Source organism: Lissotriton vulgaris, chromosome 5, assembly GCF_964263255.1.
Source record: "Lissotriton vulgaris chromosome 5, aLisVul1.2, whole genome shotgun sequence".
Classification (NCBI taxonomy): domain Eukaryota; kingdom Metazoa; phylum Chordata; class Amphibia; order Caudata; family Salamandridae; genus Lissotriton; species Lissotriton vulgaris.
Window position 1 is genome coordinate 1,718,817,818 of NC_141693.1, and position 23,448 is coordinate 1,718,841,265.

At 41.6% G+C, this 23,448-nt stretch overlaps 1 protein-coding gene across 1 annotated transcript in view; it reads right to left on the reverse strand.

The window, feature by feature from the left end:
• The window catches only part of RUNDC3A (RUN domain containing 3A), a 120,070-nt gene that overhangs the window by 36,265 nt on the left and 60,357 nt on the right, over positions 1-23,448 (reverse strand). Inside the window, exon 2 of the mRNA XM_086923915.1 lies at positions 5,728-5,843. Coding sequence (XP_086780041.1) covers positions 5,728-5,843 — 116 coding nt within the window. The remainder of the gene's footprint in view (positions 1-5,727; positions 5,844-23,448) is intronic.

The window sequence follows — 23,448 nt, forward strand, 5'->3', positions numbered from 1 at the left end:
AGTGAAGGTAGGGTGTGTTAAACTGAGATGGAAAAAGAATGTGAGGGTAAAAGAAGGATGAAAGATAGGTGTGAAATGGAGAGGCGGAGAAAATAAATAGAAGAGAGATAGGGGACCATTAGGGGGTAAGAAGTGAGAAAGAGAAATGAAAGGGACAGCAAAATAAAAAGAGACAGTCAAGGACATAATGCTTGCAGGCTAGTGCCACTGAAATGCCAGTCAAGACTGCGACATGTGACTGGCCTTGCCGCAACTGTAATGGAATTTAAGACATACTAGCCACTTGGCAAATCTCAACAAACATTGTCTTTACGTCTGTCCACCTCTGGAGGTAGGGTGAGAAACTGTGAGTTGAAGAGACACGGAAAAGGAAGTAGAAGTAAATGACAGATAAATGTGGTACAGACCATTAGAAGGATAGGGAGAGAGAGGGCAAGGTAGCTAGATGATGCTGAAAGGTAAAGGAGGAGCAGAAGTGAGAGGGAACCTTGCATTTTTATTCGCTGTGCGATTCTCATCCGATATGTGGCTAGCTCTACCACCAATTCTCAATTGCAATGCAGCACTTATGTACTCTGTTCATTTATATCATGGTCTATTACGGTGCTGGCCTGGAATCATTCTGGTTTGCAGTCTGAGAGACAATGCCCAGGTTGTGTGCTGGGATTCTGTGCGCGGGTCAGTAATAGTTAGACGTCTAATGCTCCAAGCTCCTGTCCCCAATAACACATCTAAAACCCCAATGGGTAGTATTTGCCTTGTCACAGCAAAGGACAGAAAAATCGTATTGCACTGCCATTTTTTGTAATCTTTTATCTCCATGCTTACCACTGAGGGAGACCACCTCCGAGTCCTATGCAGCTTCAGTGTGTGATTTATGTTGCAGTAAGTAGTATAAGTAAATTGCAATCTACTCAGTCACAGCCTGTGTGTAAGGATTCCACCGTCTCCAGTTCACACACCTACCACAGAGTTTGAAACCCAGCCACAAGCTTCCATCCATAGTCCCCGAAGCAACACCCACCAAAAATGCGAGACAGCTTTCGATAGGTCTGTAGGTTCTGTTGTGGAGTGGTGGTGGTGGTGGTGGGGCAAGTGGGGCCTAATAGATTTTCAGAGCCAAATTCAAGCTTGCAATCAAGAGCTCGAAAGAGGCACCACAGTCTCCTTATACCTTACACCTCACAGAGGATTGCCAAGCTCCCCTCCAATGGAACAAAGCACTGGGGCCTTCTACACGACCCTCCTCTTTTCTGGAAGGATGCAATGTTGTTTATTCCTGGAGACTCAACAGGGCTGGGTTGCAGTGTGCTTCTGTGCTGCCATGGAAGGCAGTATCAGACTGATAAGTTCCTGGCAAAAGAATCTCATACATGCAGATGTTGGCGGTGGCACCTGAAATCCAACTCTGTAAGAGACGAGCAGCCACACACTCGGCGTCTCCGTTACTAGCTTCAGGAGAGTATTTTGGATGGACATTGTGAACTACAAGCTGAGACATTCAACTGCTTGCTGACCAACCAGTGCTTAATTTGTGCCAGTTTTGCAGAACTTAATTTCCATAATTAGACTTGACAGCAAATTAAGAAAGGTGCAAAAGGAAGAAAGTAAGAGGACGAGAAAGATAGGAAAACATCGGCAAATCGAGAAATCAGGGATGAAAAAAGACAATTTAAGAGTGAGATAATGAGACAGTAAGCACAGGCTGGTGAAGGAAGAGCCCTCTTGGCTCTGCAACCTCGGCATTCAGCAGCATCAGTATGAAAAACCTTGAGTCCCTGCACTTTTGTTTTACAAACTGAGCTCTGGTACTGGTAAGCTCATTTCAGGACTTGCATCAGGAATTCCTGCAGGGACCAGACTAGGGTACTTAAAGGAAAACAACACTCTTGTTGCCTGATGGAGTAACCTGTTGTTTTTAGGAAGCGATAGGAGAGCTATGCGATTTATGAAAATCTAGTACCATGTCTGCCAGTGTGACTATATCCTGGCAGATTTCCAAAGGAAGGTGGGCATGCAATTTGAAGACATGGGGCCTGATTTAAATATTGGCGGATGGGATACTCCGTCACAAACTTCCGCCGTATTATGTGCCACAGGGTATAATGGACTTGTAATACAGCGGATGGGAGATCCGTCGCGTTTGCGTCAGTGTTTCCCATCCGCCAAAGTCTAAATCAGGTCCATGGCCAGTTTCATTTCACAGCTGAGTTCAGACATCAATAAGAATGTAGAGTCTAAATCAAATTCTTCTGATAGTCTTCAGTGGCCTGGATATTTAAATGTATGTTAAAGGCAATCTTTCCTTTGGAATACTTGTACATTTTAGCACTTTCGGCGATAGTGAAGCATATCTGACCCCAAAACAAAGCACATTTTGAAAAAATAAAAATCAATACAGAAAAAAACTAACTTTGTAACATGGCCAGAGAATGTTTCTTTATTGACCATTGTTGATAGGTTGAATTTTTCAAATGTATAAACACAATTCAAAATATGTGGTGGAAAATCGCGAAAGGGTGAAGATGATGTGGTGGTTAGAGCAAGGTAGGCTACACTGCAGAGTGGGCAATCAAATGAAATAAGGATATTTTCCTATGAGCATGCAGATACATATAGAATGCACAATAAGGGGGGACAGGGAGCCACAGAGAGGTCCAGTACCCTTGGTCCCGAGAACAAATATGTGTGTATGTTACACTTTTTACGATTACTCGTTACCAATGTCACTCCTCTATACACCTATGGATGCGTGACACAATTATTGACAGGAGCTTTACATTGCGCTCCAAGAATGTTTATTTACAAAAGCTTCATTGAAAGTGTTGCTGACTCCCTGTGGGCTACCAAGAGTATGTTTAATATCTGATTATCTTCCCCCTCTCTTTCAGGCTGGATTATAGGACAACCGCATTAGGTTCACCCTCTACTTGGTATTTTTTTCAGCTTACAACTGCGGATGAATAGCATTCGGTAATCATTAGATACCAGCACTTATACTCTCAACCATGAGTAGGGATACTCTTTTCTAACTTCCATTTCAGTCCTCAAGGAATGCCAAGGATCCCTCCTGGACCATTGAGGCATGAAACATGGCGACTTACATGAGCCACACTACCTGCACTCGTCATTAAATTGTTTCTCCTCCTCATTAGGAGCTAACAATTTATGTATTGCTTTTATCCTTACCAGGGGGACCCCAGAATAAATCGGTTTTTTAGGGTACTCCTTTGGTATTTTTAACTCACTATCTCATATGTCCCACTACCGTACTCACAATCACTGCTTTTTGTAAAAAAGTCTCCGCTAAATAGCCCTCTCTGGGAGGGCCCGTGGGGTATTGCAGTGGTCAAAACCATTTTAACTTTAAGTAAATTGATGCCAAAATCTGCTGAATGCTCTTCCTTCTGTGTTCAGAGCATTTTTCAGGAATGTGGGTTCCTTTTGTCTTGTGATGGGGAAAGAAGCTTCTTTTCTTATTCATGCTGGGGTATTTCTTTCCTGCTCGTGTATTTGTTAAAGGAACATTCAGTTTTGTAAATGGGAAGATCATTGTGCGGAACAACACAGGGTCCCACTATATTTGAAAGTTCAACTTCTTAAAAAAAGATGATAATATTTCAGTGCTCCTTCTTGTCCCCCTCTGAAGTCAAACCAAGCCCCTGCCTTCAATTGCACCATTACTCTTTGCACAAGGTACTCAACAAAGGGAACAGTGATAATGAATGTATGTGCATTCCCTGTTGTTGATTGGCTCATCGACACTCTAAGAGCTATCAAACTGCACATCTACAGACAAACATTGGCATGATCTATCTTCTACGATAGATTCATCTTTTGGTACAATTAAGGTCATTCTTTCTATATATAGTTTGAGGCCGGTATGAAGATAAAATGCCCACAAAGAGATAGCATACAGTCACCAGCCAGAGATGGAGACAAAGGACAGATAACAAAGGCAACACAGTGCCTGTGCAAGGCTCTCGAAAGTAAAACACAACCGCTGGGGTAAAGTTCAAGGACTCTTTACTAACTCACTGCAAGCCAGAAGTGAATGCAGATTGACAGCTAATTAAAGGAAACAACGTCCTTTTTCACAAGAAGGAGAAGCATCAATGCCCCACTGATGTTCTCTCTGTCAGTGCCAGCAGTAGTCAAATAACAGGGATAAATACAATGTGTCACTATCATCCACAGAGCATTCTTTGAGAAGAGAGTCTGCAGCCAATCCAAGACCAGACGCCATTGGCACCCAAGCTGTTCACCCAATAGATGAAGCGTTGACATAATTCAGGAAAGCAACATCATGCATGAAACATGAAAAGGTTTTTGGCATGGTAACTGTTCATACATTTAAGGGTGTGGATCTAGGGTACAGGTCACATGTACTACCTTCTCCTTCAAGAAGCAACTTTATTAGTAACATATCCACCTGCAATGCATCAGTTTCCTTGGCAAATGCAGCCGGTACATTACTGATCAATGCAAACACAATAAGAGGAAGGACGGACTCACACCGAGTCACTATTAGATCTGAGTTAAATCCATCATTGTTGTTCAGATCACTTTGCCACCCCAGTTCAGACCCAGCTATATAAAATCAGTCTTGACCCTGTTCCTCATGGGAATAGTCCAGCCCCAAATGCCAGGCCAGGTCCTGGACCGTAAACAAGCATCCTGGGACCGGTATCAGAATAACACCCCTCATCAGCCAGGCTAGCTTGAATTCATTGGCAAAGTGAGCAACGGACCCACGTCTGGGCACACCCTACCAACCTAGGGCGAACAAAGCAAACACAAGGAGATTATGGACGGAGCACTGAAACTTTTCAGACACTCACCCTCAGCCTCAGATGTGGGTTCAATCCATCCTCCTTTAGCTCACTTCACCACTCCTGTTCAGACCCAGCTATATGCAAATCAGTCTGACTCTGTGCCTCATGGGAACAGTCCAGCCTGAACTGCCAAGCTAAGTCTTCCCCTAGACTGAAAACAAGCACCCTGAACAGGGATGGTGAAGTGAGCAAAAGAACGACGATGACTTCAACTCAGATCTAATAGTGACTGGGGGGGTGAGTGTCTGAAAGGTTTCAGTGCTCCTTCCATCATCTTATTGCGTTTGCTATGTTTCCGATCAAACCATCTTATTGCCATTAGACCTTGTTACCTGCAGCCTGCACATTTGTTTTGCATGCAATGCTGTATTCCGCCCATTAATGCACCAGCTTTCCTCGACCCTAATATTTGGATAGGTTTGAAGGGCTTCTAGATTGATGTTCACTTTCAGAATATTTTCTCCCCTTCTTGTGGCACGCCTATTCCCTCCACAACAACTGGTATCTTTGTTTGCACCCGCTACCCCACTGATCATTAGACTCTCACGGCTGCATCCATGGAGAGAAACAAAACATATATTCTTTCAGAGGACACTTCTGGTGCTCAAGAGTTAGAAGAGGAAATGTTCGCCATGAATGTAAGTAGTTGAGCACACAAACGTTCTCAGAAAATGTATACATTAACTAGTGTATCCACAGGAGTACATCAATCACAACATTACAGTAGCATTTTGGGATTTTGGGGCAGGGTACTGACACACACACACAATCCATCAATAAATCAATCAATCAATCAGTGGATTTATATATCGCGACTAATCATCCGAGAGGGTATCCAGGTGCTTGAGGGTCACGATGGATTAGTGGGGATTGTAAAGTTGCTGCTCCTTACCTTTGAACCGGTGGCTCAAGATCTGCTCCAAAATGGCTGCAAAGTTGATGAACTCCTCAGACGATTCATCAATGGGCTCCGCCGTGTACTTCTCCAACAGGGTCTTCACGGAGAACCTGCAGAAAACAAGCACATACAACAGGCGTGTGAGAGCATGGAGGAATCCGTTCACATGTATCACAGGTATGCCAGACAATGGAAACCTTACGAACCACGAGCGGGTATCGCTGCCTAAATGTCTTGTGACCTAAACATCAGTTACGAAAATATCATCCATTTGGAGTCAACAATAGAAATTCTACACCCAGAGCAACATTTTTGTAAACAATATTAAGGCCAGAATATTTATGTTAGACAATATTTTTGTTAACAATTTTCTTATATACAAACATCAAACATACAAATCACATGTATGTAAAAGAGCCGAGACGGGAAGGACGTGGACCGTCTCGGCTCCCGGCCAGCGCGCTGCTCCGGCCTGGAGCCCAGCATCCTTGGGAGGCCCCCCGCGACGTACACGCTTCATAATTGTGGCGGAGGGTGTGGGGCACCTGCAGGGCTACCCAGATCGCTGCTGGTGCCGGTGGAGCGGCGATTGCTGAGACGCTCCTGATCCCCGCCGAGGACCCAACATGGCGGCCGCCCGTTGCCAGCTCGGGCTGTAGAGCAGCGGGGAGGAGGAGCGGAGACCGGGGGCGAGTCGGATGGGCGCTGTGCACCCGAGCCGTGTGTGGGGCTCCTGCCGCGTCCCCCGCTGCCACCTCGTTGCTGGTGTCTGTGGAGCGGCGCTGGCTGGCTGCTATCGGTCCCTGCCGGGGACCCAACATGGCGGACGCCCGCTGCCAGCCCGGGCTGAAGAACGGCAGGGAGGAGAGCGGAGACCGGGGGCGAGTCGGACAGGCGCTGATCACCTGAGCGGTATGTAGGCCCCCGCTGCCACCCGCTGTCGCCCGCCGAGACTCTTGCCCCCCCTTCCCCCTTGCTGACCACGCTGTGTAGCCGGTGCCTGACTTTAAGATGGCGCCCGGGGAGACACGCTTTCTCTGACCGGCAGACACAGGCTCCGGGAACACGAACACGAACGCAGAGGATAGTGCCCTGGTGGACTCTGGAGGACTTTTCTCGTGGACTAGACCCTCCCTCCATACCCTGCATCCTACCCACCCTTCATCTATGCTGTGAATGCTGCTGTTTGTTCGGACAGTTTTCGCTGGACTCTAGCCCTTCCCTCCAGACCCTTGCATCCCACCCACCCCTCCTCTATGTTGGTACTAGTGTAGTGTTTGCAGTGGTCCTTTGTACTCTCTACCACCCCTTTATATTACCCTTAGAGTGTTTCCAGTCACATCCCTCCTGTCAGGATAGAAGACAACTCTAACGACTAGTATCCTATGTGATTATTAGATTGTATCCATGTGTATCCCCTCCCTGTGTTTAGAACTATAGCGTTAACGACTAATCGCCTGTGGAACTGTTGGAATATAGCCAGGTGTTCTCCTTCCCCCGTGTGAAGAGATAACCCTACTCACTAGAGCAAAAAGAAATGTTTCCTGATATGTGTAACGTAACTGATTCTATGTAAAGTGCCTTGTAAAGGGGCAGCTGACATTCCAGGAGCCTAGTCCCGACAGCTCGACGACTTCGGAGGGTTGGAAGAGGTCCCCCGCTACACGGCGGAGGAGGGCACTGGACATCGAATGCTGTCTTATGTAAAGCGCACTGATAACCTAATCGGTTCAAGATCCTGAAATGTGCAACGTAACTGATTCTATGTAAACTGCTGTGATAACATGTAACGGAACTGGTGCTATGTAAAGCGCTCTGATAACCTAATCGGTTCAAGTTCGCGCTATAGAAAACTCTAAAAATAAATAAAAATAAATAAATAAATAAATTACACCTATGTGGTGCAAGCAGAGGAAACAGGTATAAAACATTAATTACAACTATGTAAGATTTGAACCTCATACACCATCAATATGCAAGAGTGCAGGAGGTACATGCATTGCAAGTAAGTAATAAACCAGGGAAAAGGCTTATTAGACGGATCTGTAATTGATGCAGAGTGCAACAAGCATTGGCAAAGTTAATAGGTCTGGAGTTGGCTGACAGTCTTTTTGGCTTTGTAAATGCTTTTCTTTGGTTTTTCAAGGTGTTCGTTACTTTAGTTTTAGGGGATCGCCAATATTAACAGAAAATGTACAGAAAGGAAAATCATTTTTTGGTCTCAAAAAGCACACATTACCATTCCAATTCCTGGCACTGAAGGGAGCTACTTGGGTTTGAGACTCTGCTTGTTGTGAAAAATTAGAATGCTGTCACTCACAGTCAAGTTAGCCAATGTCTGAAGTGGACTGATCTGCTGCTTCATGCTGTATTCTGCAGTGGGCGGAATACAAAAATGACTGGCACAACAACAGACCAATGGATGAAGAGGACTGGCTGAAAACAGTATATAATATAAATAATTTTAGTTAAATCATAGGGAATTGGCTAACGTCATACCTAAACAAGCACTGGCAAAGCCTACATAATTGAGATTTGCCGTCAGCCTTTTGACTTTGTCAATGCTTTTTTATTTAGTCGTGTTTTGTAAAAATGTATTATTGAGGAGCTGCTGAACCCTCAGCAAAATAAGTCACAAATTAGCTTAAAAGAAAACATATGTTTTGTTTTCAAGAAGCGCACAGAGTAGTTCTTGGCACTGAAGGGAACTACTTAGTGTGCTGAGGGGCTTCTTGTGAAAGAACAGAGTGCCATCACTTACAGTTGAGTTAGCCAATGGCTGAAGTGGCCTGACCCATTGCCCCATGCTGTAGTGGGCTGAGGAGAAATGTTAATGAGGTAATAACAGACTAATGGATGAAGTAGGCTGGCTGAGACCCCCTACATATTTATATACTTATAGGGTGTCTCAGGCAGCCTACTTCATCTATCTATCTATCTATCTATCTATCTATCTATCTATCTATCTATCTATCTATCTATCTATCTATCTATCTATCTCTCTCTCTCTCTCTCTCTCTCTCTCTATATATATATATATATATATATATATATATATATATATATATATATATATATATATATATATATATATATATATATATATATATATATATATATATATATATATGCTGGCTTTTATAATGGTATGTATGCTGATTTTAACATTTGAATGAATGAATGAATTAGTACCTTGCCTGAATACTGGTACAATTAATTGTGGGAATCATTCATGCGATGTTAGAAAGTTTTATTTGAGGAAGCCTATTAGAAAATTGTCTCAGAGAAACATATTTATTAGTGGATAATGAGCTAGAGGTTGTGTAAATGCTCTCAGTATTAGTTTGAAATCAATTTAAGAAGTTTGGGTGTCACATGTATGGTACTTTTAAGTCACTTTTAAGCACTTTTTTATCACTATTAGGTATTAGTTATGGGGGTTCAGGGGATACACACTCTTATGAGTTTTTCAGACAAAGAAGTAAATAATATTCAAAGTTGATGTGTTCAGTGGTAAAAACAAGAATGTGAGAATAACCATGAACCGTTTCGAGATAAAGCTGCATGCCAAGTTTGAGGGTATCGCAATACACATTGAAAGTCAATATAGAATGCACTTTAGCCGGCTGTGAACAATGAAACAATGTATTTTACAACCACAGCTATGCTTGTCCACCAATGCATTTAAGCAGTCATTGGACAGAGGGAATTGATTTTATCTGTATTTTACATGTATTTAAATCAAATTATTATCTTTGGAACAGTAATGAACAAAAATTATCAATGAATGACAAGTATTTCTTCTATGTCTATTTAAGCACAGTCACTTTAAAAAGAGGTGTGTCTCACAACATTGTTATCATGTGATCAAGGCAGAGATCTGCCAAAACGCGTCGTGATGAATGGTGGCACATATGAAATAAACTAAAAAGAAGCACCAAAATGGGTCTACCTCGTCTCATTGCAAGTCCGTGGTGAAGTTGTGGAGCGGGCGAGCTTTTGAAGCATATATATAAATATATATATATATATATATATATATATATATATATATATATATGCAGCACAAAGTGATCCTTAGACCCCTTACGCTCTGCTACCGGTGCTCTGCGTAGGGTTCGGATCATGACCCAAAGCAACAATTTTCCAGCAAAGACACGGCACTCCAGGCTTGGATTAATCAACTTGATTTATTTCATTCCAATGCTCGGTCCGAGCATTGAAATGAAATAAATCAAGTTGATTAATCCAAGCCTGGAGTGCCGCGTCTTTGGTGAAAAAAAAAAAAAAAAAAAAAAAAAAAAAAATATATATATATATATATATATATATATATATATATATATATAGGACACCAGTTACGGTTTGTAGAGGCTGTCCAAAGGGCAGTCTGGCACGGGTTACCGGACAACCCGAATAAATTCAAAATACCCTCCTCGTCAGAAGGAATACCAGACATTCTAGTATACTGCAAATGTATATTTTAATGGCACATACAACGCGTTTTGGCATTCGCCTTCCTCACGGTCTAACATCCATAAACACACTTCCTTATTTAAATTTGTCATAAGGGAGTAGAAATATGTCAGCCATCTTGTAACATTGTTCAAAGTCATGAAAAAGTAAATGGTTTTATCAGACGCCGCATATTTACAATAAATGTGCATCTATATTTACAATTCATTATACATGCATGTAAAGCTCATGAAATAAAATGTAACAATACATAAATACATTGATAATACTTTTTGAGCTTAATTGCGGAGTTGATATAATCCAATATTCAATACATTTGTTTGCAATTTATCTACAATACAATAATGCATTTATGGAAAATATGCGGTGTCTGAAGAAAACATTAACTTTTTCATGATTTCTAACAATGTTACAAGATGGCTGACATATTTCTACTCACTTTTGACAAATCACATTGTGGTGATGTAGTCCGCTTTCTGGTTTACTGAATTTAAATAAGGAAGTGTGTTTATGGATGTTAGACCGCGAGGAAGGCGAAAGCTGAAACGCGTTGTTTGTGCCATTAAAATATACATTTGCAGTACACTGGATTGTTTGGTATTCCTACTGACGAGGAGGGAGTATTTTGAATATATACATACACATATATGTATATATATATATATATATATATATATATATATATATATATATATATATATATATATATATATATATATATATATATATACATGTTTCTTGACTCCCCGGCTGGGGGGTCGGGTTCAGCTCCGCAGACGGCACAAACAACGACAGGGCGACCCTGCAATGTTGAAAGACTGGGCTGAATCCAATCTAGAATCTTCAACAAAACTGATAAAAATCTTAGTGAAATATGCAGCAAGCGACCGCATAAAATTACAGGGCGAAATAGAAAAATTGGAAGAAGAAATTAGCGCCCTGGGTACTAATGAGCAAATTAAGAAGTTGCGTGAAGACATGTTAATTCGGCTAAACAAAGAGGAAGAGGTAATCAAGAAAAGAAAGGCATACAAATTTGAAAGGGGCAGACTTGATTACCTCAATGGCCAAATTTTCACCTTTGCCAGAAAATATGATGCTGTGAAAGCGAGAGTCAAGGGAACACAAAACAAAAATCCTGCAAGACGTGAAACTTCAGTATCTATATCTGGATCTGACCTCAGTTCAAACATCGGAAGTGAGACAGAGGGTGATAACATTTCTGAACCAACCTTGGGGTTTACCAAACTCACAATGGCGGAGGAGGTAGATTGCCTCTGCCTGGACCGAAGGGATACGTTGCGCTCAAGAACGAAACCAACATCAGGCGCAACTACAGGCGGAACCAACGCCGGAAAAGAAACCGAAGCCGCCAGAGGAAAAACAAGGGGAGCTCCAAGGGGAAGATGGAACCGGTCTCAGAAACGCAACACGACACAAGTGGGAACAACAACTCAGTCATAAACCTTACAGGGATGGTTTTGACCAGGCAGGAGGAATCAATACTGTCCCTGGGGTTATCATACTGCCCACCATGTGATTTCAATTATGCGGACGCTAGAATGGACACGTACAGGTTTGTCCGCAAGCTGAAATTGAACAAGTTTCACAGTACACAGTCCAAAAAACACCCATCAAATGTAAGCAGAAGTCCAACTTTACTAACCTTAGGGGACCAGGAAGGAATGAATGAAATATGGTCCCTACAAAAAGAAACCATCGGTAGCCAGGAAGGAGAAAACAGTTTAAGCAATGATAATGCAGCGGCTGGCTTGACTCCATTTAAACCCAAGTCCACGTTCCAACCAATTATGCTTCATGATAACATTGACGTATATCACGGCCTAGTGGTGAAGGAATTGAAACAACTGTACTCTGCCACCAATGGGCGACGTAAACAAATGACAAAGCAGAATTGGAGTTATAATCAATTGGTCAAAAAAATAAATACTGATGACAACATTGTGGTGCGTCAGGCGGACAAGGGGGGTAATGTTGTTCTCTGGCCCCGAAAATTATATCTTGAGGAGGCTGAAAAACAATTGAATGACATTACATGCTACAGGAAAAGCAACTGGCCCACCCTGAGGGCGACTTGGGGAGATCAGAAAGCGAAACTCCAGGCATGGAGAAGTGCGGGCATCATAACGGAGGATGAGTTCAAATTCATGAAAAATGAGCATCCGGTGGTGCCTACATTTTATCTGATCCCCAAAGTTCACAAGATTTATGAAACACCACCGGGTCGCCCCATTATCTCTGCGATTGGGAGTTCCCTGGAAAATGTGTCCAGGTATATAGACTTTTTCTTACAGGACTGGGTAAAAGGACTAGGTTCTTATGTCAAGGATTCTACTGACTTTATTCAGAAAACGGAGAGACTAGAATGGAACCCAGAATTTCTACTAATGACCCTGGATGTATCGTCATTATACACATCTATAGGGCATCGAGATGGACTGAAAGCGATTGAATATTTTCTGAACAAACGTCCAATATACTATGGGGTACACAATAAGATGTTGCTATCTATGACTCAGATGTGTTTGGAGCAGAACTTCTTTCTATTCAATAACCAAATTCACCAAAAATAAGGGGTGTCGCCATGGGGGCCTGTTTCTTCCCAAGCTACGCATGTTTGCACATGGGGCTTTGGGAGGAACAGGTCCTGGCGCGAGAACTGCGTACCACCATGGAACAACATGTAGTGACCTACCTCAGGTATATAGATGATTTATTCTTTATCTGGAGGGGGACGGAGGAGATGGCGCAACAGTTTATCAACAATTTGAATGCTAATAGTCTAAACTTACATTTTACATCATGCATTAGTGCTACTTCTGTCAGTTTTTTAGACATGGAGGTTTACATTGTGAACAATCACATGCAAACCAAATTATTTAGAAAGCCCACAGCAGGCAATACCATCCTGCATGCCACAAGCCACCATCCACGCCACCTGATACACAGTATTCCTTATGGAGAATTGCTGCGTATCAGGCGGATTTGCAGCAGTGATGAAGAATGCGAACTAGCACAGAAAGCCAGTATAAACAGATTTCTTGCTAGGGGGTACTCTAGAAACCTACTTGAGAGAGCTCAAAAAAGAACTAAGCAAGTATCTTGGGAAGTTGCATTATTGCCTAAGGTTAAGGAGGCAGATACATCCCTGGCTGGGGAGCTAATCAGGCCCCGCATGATCATGTATAGTCGACAGCATTCTGCCATTAAAAGAATTTTCAGTAGAAACTGGAACCTGATACTAGGTGATCCGGTTATTGGCAGTAAGGTGTTGAGCAGTCCACTCCTCACTTTCAGAAGATCAGTATAATGGCTAGATCCCTAGTTAAAAATACTTTGGAACCGCAGATGTCTAACACCTGGAGGGCCCTGGGTAGGGGTTTCAAAAAATGTTCGCAATGCAAAGCATGCAAACATGGGATCAACAAGACCAAATATACTGTCCCTTTCTCTGAAACCCCCAGAGAGATTACAAAGCGCCTCAACTGCCAAACAGATTATGCAGTCTATGTGCTAGAGTTCAGTTGCGGGCTCCGATATGTGGGTAGTACCCGTCTACCGGTCCATCAACGTGTGCTACAGCACATTAGAGCCATCAAAAACAAAGATCAGGCCTACCCGGTGGCCAGGCACTTTGAGTCAGATCATAATTCTAATCCAGTCCATCTCACGTATTTTGCAGTGAATACAGTTTGGCCCATGAAAAGAGGCGGAAATCGAGATACGAGGCTTCGTTTACTCGAAACCAGGTACATCCTGGAACTTAACAGTAAGCAACCGCATGGGTTAAACGCAACTGAAGATCTGTATACGTGTTTGTAGATTATCAGGACCGCTATATATCTTTGAGTATATGCTTTAAATCAGAAGGAGGAGACTTGATAAAAAGATTCAGTCACAGGGTTAAAATTACAACCTGGACTAATATATATCTCTGTAACTAATAAGCATATTGACAGAGTGTCAAAGATAGCGTTGTTACAGGTGGTTTAAAGCAGGGATTTTTCCATATAGGATGTATTTATTCGTTTGTTTGAACTGTTTTGTCTGCGGTAACAAAATGAAAAAGAAACATATGTCTTAGTAATACATACTGCCTTTTCATCTTATATGTATTTTGAGAGCACCATCAATCAAAGAGGGCAACCCTGGATGGCTATCCAGGGAGGTATCTATGATTTTATATCAAAGATATTGATTGTTTTTAATCAGCACATGCACTAACACTTTAGAAAATGAAAAAAAGAAAAAAAGTAACTATGCACTCACTGTTTTATGTGCCGAGAACATGACAAACAGCTAAAAGTTCAGTATTTTTTCCATGAAGTTGTCGCCCACTGGGGCTTTATTTAAAACATTTGATGTTGCCCACTTGGGCTTTATTTAAAACATTTGATGTTGTGCATATCGCATTTGAGAGATAGCAGAGTTACCTGCAACTAAAGTGAATTGGGTGGAGGATTTGATATATTCTCACTTCACATTACAAATGTATTTATACAGCTACAATGAAAAACAATGTGAAAACTGTTTTTTTAAAATATTTAAATACATATTTATTTATATATTTTTTATATATCAGTCGGTTGCACAAATGAAATGTATAATGCAATGTTACATCTTGTATTAATGCATGTGAAACATAGTATTTTTTCCATGTTGTTTCCTTTATGTGAAAAAAATAACGCGCGCACTGGCACTTTAAATCTCGGCGTTTGCTCTCAGCAACTCGCCATGTGATCAAGCTTTGCAAAAGGCGAAACGCGTAATGGCGGCGGCAGGCTTGCTGGAAAATAAACACTTCAATTGAGCACTCAATCTGTGTCTGTTCCTTCGTCATTTGGAATTTGTGTGCTGGGGCTGCTGCTTCAGCCAGTGTGGCGAATTTGCGTTCATATATATATATATATATATATATATATATATATATATATATATATATATATATATATACATACACACACAAATCTTATAGGGCCCCTCACCTAGCCTACTTCATCCATTAGTCTGGTGTACATATCTTATAGGGGCTTTGATTAGGTATAGAAAAGAAACATTACCCAGAGCCGTTCACCACTGGTTAGTTATAGATAGGTTCACATTTCTGTACGAAAATAATTTTTTCGTTTGCTAATAATTTTGGTGCCGTTTGACAAAGCTTCAGAAAGCGTTCCACAAAAAGTCTCATTCACCTCAGTTCCTTTGTGGAAAGTTTCAGGATGATCCATCAAGCAGGGACCGAGAAAAAGGGGTGTTCCAAAATGCATTTTCCCTATACAAAGTTTCATAGGAATATCGCACAGCGATACAGGAAAAATTGCTGAACAGAATGACACCAGATTTGGCAGAAAGCTAGATCTTTACCTAGAAAATGAGATTTTTGTGATTTGGTGTAAATCTGTTGAGTTATTTAAATAAATTAAGGTTTAAAATGTATGTGTATAAAGATACATAGAAGATCCGCAGACCTAAGTGATCTAAACATAAGATCTGATTGGATGCCACAACATTCGGACTCGGAGACTCAGTACCCTGTCCTTATAAAAAAAAATAATAATATGTAAGGGAGCAGGATAGGGATATCCTGATCCCCTTCAATGGATTTGTAGTAAAGTCTTTTTTTCTAAAGGGCACACTCCCGCCCTTTCCAATAAAAGCCACCTTGGGTGGGCCAGGGCTTGAGGGGGAGGCGGGGTTGAAGCTTTGTTTTTATTGGAGGGGGCATACAATCACCTCCTCCAGTCTTTTGAAGGCCTTAGGGCCCCTAACTCCTGGGTCCAATATATTTTCAATGGGCAGAGAAGTATGCAGCACTCCCTCCCCAAGCCCATTGGAGGCTCCGGGGCCCCATCCACAGGGAAAAAAAATCTTTTTTAATGGGGACTCTGGTGTGTAGCGCTCCTCCCCAAGCCACAGGAGCTCCTTCTCCTGGGCCCAAACTCTTTTTTATGGGACAGGTGTAATGCAGTCCCCCTCCAAAGCCTTTTGATGGCCCCGTAACATCCCACAGAGCGGATCTTTTTTTTATGGGCAGAGGATGTGGGGCCACCTCCCCAAGCTATTTGACGGCCGAGGACCCAACATCGGGAGCCCGACTGCAGTAATGTCCCGGGTCCCCATCCTCCGAACACTGAAATGCGGGCAGGGAATATAAAAGTAACTCCCATCCTGCACTCTCCTGAGCAGGGAACATAGGCTTGCTCCCACCTGGAAGGAGAAGGAAAAAAAGCTGCTCTCATCGGGTGGGAGTTAACTAATGTAGCCAGCTCCGGTCGGCACCCAGGATGGGTGCTGGCATGTAAGCTGGCAGTTTGAAGGGCTCCGAGGCTTACCATGTGGCCCTAAACTTTACAAATGTTGTTGGGTGCCCTGGGTGGGAAAGGACACTCACAAAAATAAAAAAGTAAAATAAAAGTGTGAAAAATAATAATAACTGAACTGCTGGAGCTGCTCATTTATTATTCACTGCTCCTGGCGATGAGAACCCGATATTGCCCATCATGGGCTAATTTAAATATAGTGTGATCCATGGTGGTGCCCAATTATCAGTAGGGGCACCACCAGCATGTTTTTAGGAGTTGTGGGGGCGCGCAAGGAGTGCAGCAGCCCCCGCAATATATACTAAAAAATAATTAACCCTATGTTTCCTGTAATCTGTAGAACATGACCCCAGGAAACTTTTATGATGGCTCAAGCATTTCCAGAGCTAGAGCATTTACTCTTTAGCTTTGGAGTATAGGGATCCCTTGTGGTTGGTTTTATGGCTGCTTTATGTAGTCTAAAGTATATAAAAGAGAGACTCTGACATATGTTTAATGTTGTTTTGAATGAAAAAAAAAGTATTTAAATGTTTGATGATAAACATTACAATAAACAAGGTTTAGGAGTGTTATAGTTTTAGTGATGATTCCTAACATATTAACGTTGTATTTTTAAGCGGCCGACCTACTAATAAAGCCAATAGACTTGTCTTTATATATTGATATCCTGACTTCTAGACAAAGCCAGTAGACTTGTCTTTATATATTGATGTGCTAATCCCTTGAACAAGCCATTGTGCTTGTCTTCGATATTGTTATAGTCACTGCTGGACAAAGACAATAGACCCAGCTTTTATACTTCAACAGTGACTTGTTTTAAAAACACCCTAGAAATTCACTGAAAAAACAAAGTTTAAAGTGACATTATCGATAGGTATGGTAAAAAACATTAGAAAGGTTGAAGTGACATTATAGTAAGATAAAAATGTCAGTTAAACATAACATTTTTAACTAAAAAAGGCCACTGAAATTCACCAGTTATCGCAATTAGCTATAGCTTATGCCCTAAAGTAACTGGAGCTTAAGCCCTCACCATGCACTGCTTGTACTCATATTAAACGTTCAATGACTGTAATAATAACATCTTTAATCACATCTGAAATTAAATCATGGAAAACAACGTCGTGCATGGTGGGGGCTTGTGTTATAGTTACTTTAGGGCATGAGTTATAGTTAATTGAGATTACTATAACTGGTGCACTTCAATGTGTTTTTGAGTTTAAAATCCGATATTTTGAGACATTTTTACCCAAATATATTGAAACATTAACCTTTGTTTTTTTTCCAGTGAACATATATAGTCTGCAGTCACCACTCTGAAGTTATAGTTAGGAACTAGTTACCATAGAAATAGTTTTTGGGTTTGGTAATAACTTTGGCACTGTTTGATGAATCTTCACAAAACTTTCCAAAAATAAAGTTCATCCACCTCAGCTCCTTTCTGTAACGTTTCAAGGTGGTCCATCAAGCAGGGCCAAGAAAATAAGGTGGGTGTCCCAAAATGCAAATTCCCCATTCAATTTCAGAAGGGAAGTTTAGACACCGCTATAGCCAAAATGGATTAACGGAATGACATCAAATTTGGCAACAAGATAGATCTTTACAAAAAAAGCATTCTTTTTGTGATGTAGTGTGGATCCCTTCAGTCGTTTTTGAGATACCAAAGTTCAAAACTTTTAGATATGTGGACGTTAGAGTTTGCAGGACTCTGCTGGGAGTCCGGTGGGCATGCAATGTGAAATAATCGAGCGGTCTAATTAGCTGAGTGATCTTGTTTTTCTGACAGTTGCTTCCCTCCCGCGGGAGCGAGAGGCTCCAGAATGTCCCGAAAAAGCTAGCGCTGGGGGGACGGGTGGGGGGTGGTTGGCTTTCCTTGGGTGGAAGGGGAGGTTTGGATGCAGGCCCTGTGGCCTATTAACTTTATGTTAAAAAACCCACAAAACTTCACTGAAAAAAATAAAGGTTAAAATAATGATATGGTTAAGTATGGTAATGATATCTTACTTTACATGAAAAAACCTTAGTCATTCACTGACAAAACCCAAAAGTTATAGTTAGATGAATTGTCAGTTTTAACGCAACATTTTAAACTAAAGACAACACTGAAATTCACCAATTATAGTTACCTGAAGTAACTATAACTTGCACTCTCACCAAGCACTGCCTATGCCATCACATATTACATTACTGCTATGTTATGCAGATTTGTAGAGTGCCCTATCACCCAGGTGGTTATCTTGGTGCTGAGCAGGTGTGAGTCTAGCCACACCTAGGCCTAGTGGGACTACTTGAAAAGCCAGGTCTTATTAGTAGCCGAATATTTTTCCACACTTTAGGAGCGATGTAGGTGAAGGCTCGACAACTGGATCTAGTTTTCGTATGCGTGGTATTTGTGCAAGTAGGAGGTTGGACGAGTGGAGGTGTCTGGACGGTTTGTGAAAGCAGAAGTGATTGTTGAGGATTTCTGGGTAAGTGTTATGAAGTGCCTCGAAAGTGTGGAGGAGGAATTTGAATTGTGCTTGTTTTTGAATGGGGAGCTAGTGGAGCTCCTCCACTGTAGTCGTGATGGTTATGCGGCATGGGAGGCTGAGAGTGATTCTGGCCTCTGAGTGCTGAATAAGCTGCAGCTTTCTGGTGAGTTTTCTGTTGATCTGAAATGACATAATTTATGATAAAACTGAACGGTGGGGGCACGTGTTCTAGTTACTTCAGTTAACTAAAACTGGTGAATCTCAGTATTTTTTAGTTTAAAATGTGACATTTAAACTGACATTTTCACCAACCTATACCGCCGTTTTAATCTTTGTTTTTTTCAGTGAATTTCAAAGTTGTTTTTAATGTAATGTAAGAAATTATTACTGCATAGCATTAGCCAAGACCGTTTGTTTTTAATAAAACTATAAAATATTGGCTAACGCTGGACCTAAAATATATCATTGATTGCCATACTTGACACTATTCCATGGGATGTTGCATTTATTTGTGTAATGTGATCTATTCCATGGGATGTGGCATTTTATTTGCGTAATTAGATAACTAGTCGAGAAAGGGCTTCACGCAGGGAAAGGGCCGTCACCATGGTCTTCAAAAGCTCCATCACACAAAGCTTCCCCTGGGAGCGGCAGCACGGCGAGGAGGGAAATCCAGCGGCCAACCTATTGTTGTGCTGCTCAGTTATGACTGTCAAGTGAGGGAATATTATAGTCAAAAGACACTTTTGAACTATAGTTCTGGAGAAGGCAATCTAGCTTTACTCTGGAACTTTTGTACTGTCTTTTACTTGTTTTGTGGGAGTTGCACCAGCAGGTCCTGTTGTTAATGTGTCGCCAAGAGGTGAATCTTTGTTTAAAATGACCACTGTCCCTCGGCGTGGCGCTTCCCTGAGCAACACATTCATCGGAAAGCAGGTCCACTCTAGTCTGCAGCTCACTCAGGCTGAAGGACATCTCCTGGGGCAGAGCTGTCAGCAGCCCGAGCCCACTGCTTTCACTAAGAAAAGGGCTCATTTAAATCTGTCTTTAAGGCCTGTTAATTGGACGGAGTGTCGCGCTGTGCAGCACATTGTGCCATGTTATGTTGTTTTTATTAAGGACATTTGCATAAGTTCAAACATTGAGAAGACAGTAATGAATCAGACAGGGTTAGTGGTAGTCACTCCACTCTCCATATCAACCGTTTCCATGCGTGCACAGTAAACAATAAACCAAACACATCTTCTTCACCTTGGGAATAGGAAAGGTGAAGCTAAATTCGAAGTAAAACCAGTTTGCTCTAGTTTTATAGCAAATGCACTGCAAAATCAATGTAGTCCATTTTGTTTAACCCTGGGTATTTCTTGATCCGGGTTTTCTCTTTGTTTAAATCTGTATTATAGAAGAGGATTGATGCATAAGTATCAAATGTATTGTATATTTTTACAATGTTTTCAAACTCCTTTTTTCATTGTAAACTAATCCAAATTTTATGCAATATGGGGGCATATTATCAAGAACGGCGTCAAAATTATCGCCGCTTTAGCGGCAGGAAACTGCCGCTAAAGCGGCGATAATGGGCTTGATAATATGCCCTTGAGAATTCCAATAGAAGCCCATGTTCCCACCAGAACATGGGTTTCTATGGGAATTCACAAGGGCATATTATTGAGCCCATTATCGCCGCTTTAGCGGCAGTTTCCTGCCGCTAAAGCGGCAATAATTTTAAAGCTGTTTCTTGATAATATGCCCCATGGACTTCTGAAGAAATCCCCAATTTCATGTTTCGCTACTATGTTAGTAAACTCGGCAAAAAGCACTTGTAACCAGGAACGACCCAAAGATTTAAAGCGTTCTAGAGTTCTTCACATGAAGATAATAGAATAGATTTTCGGGTCTTTAGTCCAGTGCTGCGGTCTTACTTTATCTTATGGAAGTAGTGGCCATGTTTAGATCCTTGCTCTCTTCTTCCCTGGTGCTTGTTCTCTCAAGTCTTTCCTTTAATGTTCATATTTCAATAAATACACATTTCAGCTCCTTAATCAGTTCTACTTGCAGCTCAAGGTTTTTATCTCCCCCAGTTATTTTTTTAACAAATGTATTTTGATTTGAATTTGTGCAGAGATAATCATTTCACAATGAAACATGCTAATATGCTAATATGCCTGGTCGAGAAGGCACATACCGCGGCTGCTCTCCGCCTTAAAATTGAAGGAATCATGTGTACCCCAAATCCACACAATAATCCATACCTTCTCTGTGACATTCTCCTTCTGTCTCCAGGGTTGCTCTTGTTGATGCAGTCACCCGTTCACACAGTGATTACTGTAACATCCATGCAAACTGTATGTAATATCAGCAGCCGCGGCCTGTGCAGGTAAGAGTGGTGAGGCCGGGTTGGGGGGGGGGGGGGGGCATGGAATTCGAAAGATGACCATGAGGGAAAATTAAATAAATAATTAATTTTCCGTCGCCGTCGTCTGTCGGAACGCCCCCCTCCCCACTCCCAACTCGGCCCCACCGCCCACTGCTCTTACCGGCATGGGTTGCTGCTGCGAAATATAGTCCTTAGTACGAAACAACGGTCCTTGACAAGGAAGAATTAGCAATTTACAATAATTATAGGCCACAATAAGCACTATAATGAACAGGCAGTCCAGCCGGACTCCAGAATTTATTCAATACTTAAATAGAACAAAATAAACCAGAACAACAAATAGAGCAGTGGGACACAGTCCTGTATCCACAGTACTGGACATACAATACAAAGTACATAAAACTAGGGATTTTCAGGCATTCAGAAGGAACGGGAGCAAAAAAGGTTATCTAACAGTCAGATTGCTTCACATATGTGGGACATAATATGTGGTCTAAGCACTAGTTCACTATCATGTGCCACAAATTCATGTGTTTCCCACGTATGTGAAGCAATCTGACTGTTAGATAACCTTTTTTGCTCCCGTTCCTTCTGAATGCCTGAAAATCCCTAGTTGTATGTACTTTGTATTGTATGTCCGGTACTGTGGATACAGGACTGTGTCCCACTGCTCTATTTGTTGTTCTGGTTTATTTTGTTCTATTTAAGTATTGAATAAATTCTGGAGTCCGGCTGGACTGCCTGTTCATTATAGTGCTTATTGTGGCCTATAATTATTGTAAATTGCTAATTCTTCCTTGTCAAGGACCTTTGTTTCGTACTAAGTTGATACCCTAGGTCCTTGCATACCTAGAGGGTTCCCTTGTTCGTTAATAATAGCGAAATATAGTCCAGCCATTATTCTTAGCCTTTAAACCAATGCAAATTAGAGGTTTAAGTCTAAGAAAGCAGAGGGCTTGAAGTGAAAACAATTAATTAAACAGGAAGTGGGTCTGAAATAAAGGAACAAGGCACCATCCTATTACCCATCCGCTTGCACTCAAGGACGAATTTACATTTATGGAAAGTATGATGTTAAAATACCCACTCAGACAAAAGACTACCCCAACCTGTCACAGTTTATGTTCTCAGGGAGTGGAGGTAATTAAAACGAGAACTATGTAGCTCCCAGCCAGCTCCTCTAAAAAGGCTGGCTTCTTGTGGCTGGCTGTTCATTGTCCCATTCATTGCTCAGGACCTCTCTTTCACCAACAAAATGTCCAGATCCACGAGCAAGTTAGACAACTTCGATCCAGACTGGCTTCTTTTCTATCTGTACCTGCCTCATACGAGTCTCCTACAAAGGGATACTCCTCCTTAGTTAAAATAATGAAGATCTGGTACTCTCCACTGACAAGAATACGCATTCCCAAGAGTACTAAAAATATGGCTCTTCTCACATCTTTAACTAATATATTTTAAAAACATTAATGGCAGGCATGTGCGTGCACAAAGCTTTTCTTTTACTCAACACATATGGTTAAGTGCATCAATGCTGCCACACCATGCTTAGATCACTTCACCTGACTCTTGGCACATTGATCATTCTACAACCGACATTGTTTTCAACTGCGCAAAGACGTAAAAGATTCTGATGCAAACAGAAGCAATTTGAATCCATTCTAACAAGTGTGTGTGCTAAATAAAGGCTCCAATAAAATAAAGTACATTATTTCATGTGCGTCTGATGCAATCACTTGTGTTTCATTGCTCAATATATACATACAAAGAACTCAATCAAAATGGTACTGGAGATTATGGGCAGACACAATGTAGGTAAAGCAGTTAAATAGTGTGCATAGGTAAGCCGGAAGGTTGATGCATGAACTAATGGGTGGACAGCAATAGCCTAAGATCTGTCTGCTTAATCATCATCAGCATCAACAGTGTTGAAGTCTATGGCGAGTGCGAGCATGGGACGGAATCTGATCATATGTTAAAAGAAAAGTAACTAGTGTTTATGTGTAATCTAGTAGAGTATACATCAAACAAAGTCGGAAATATTAGATGA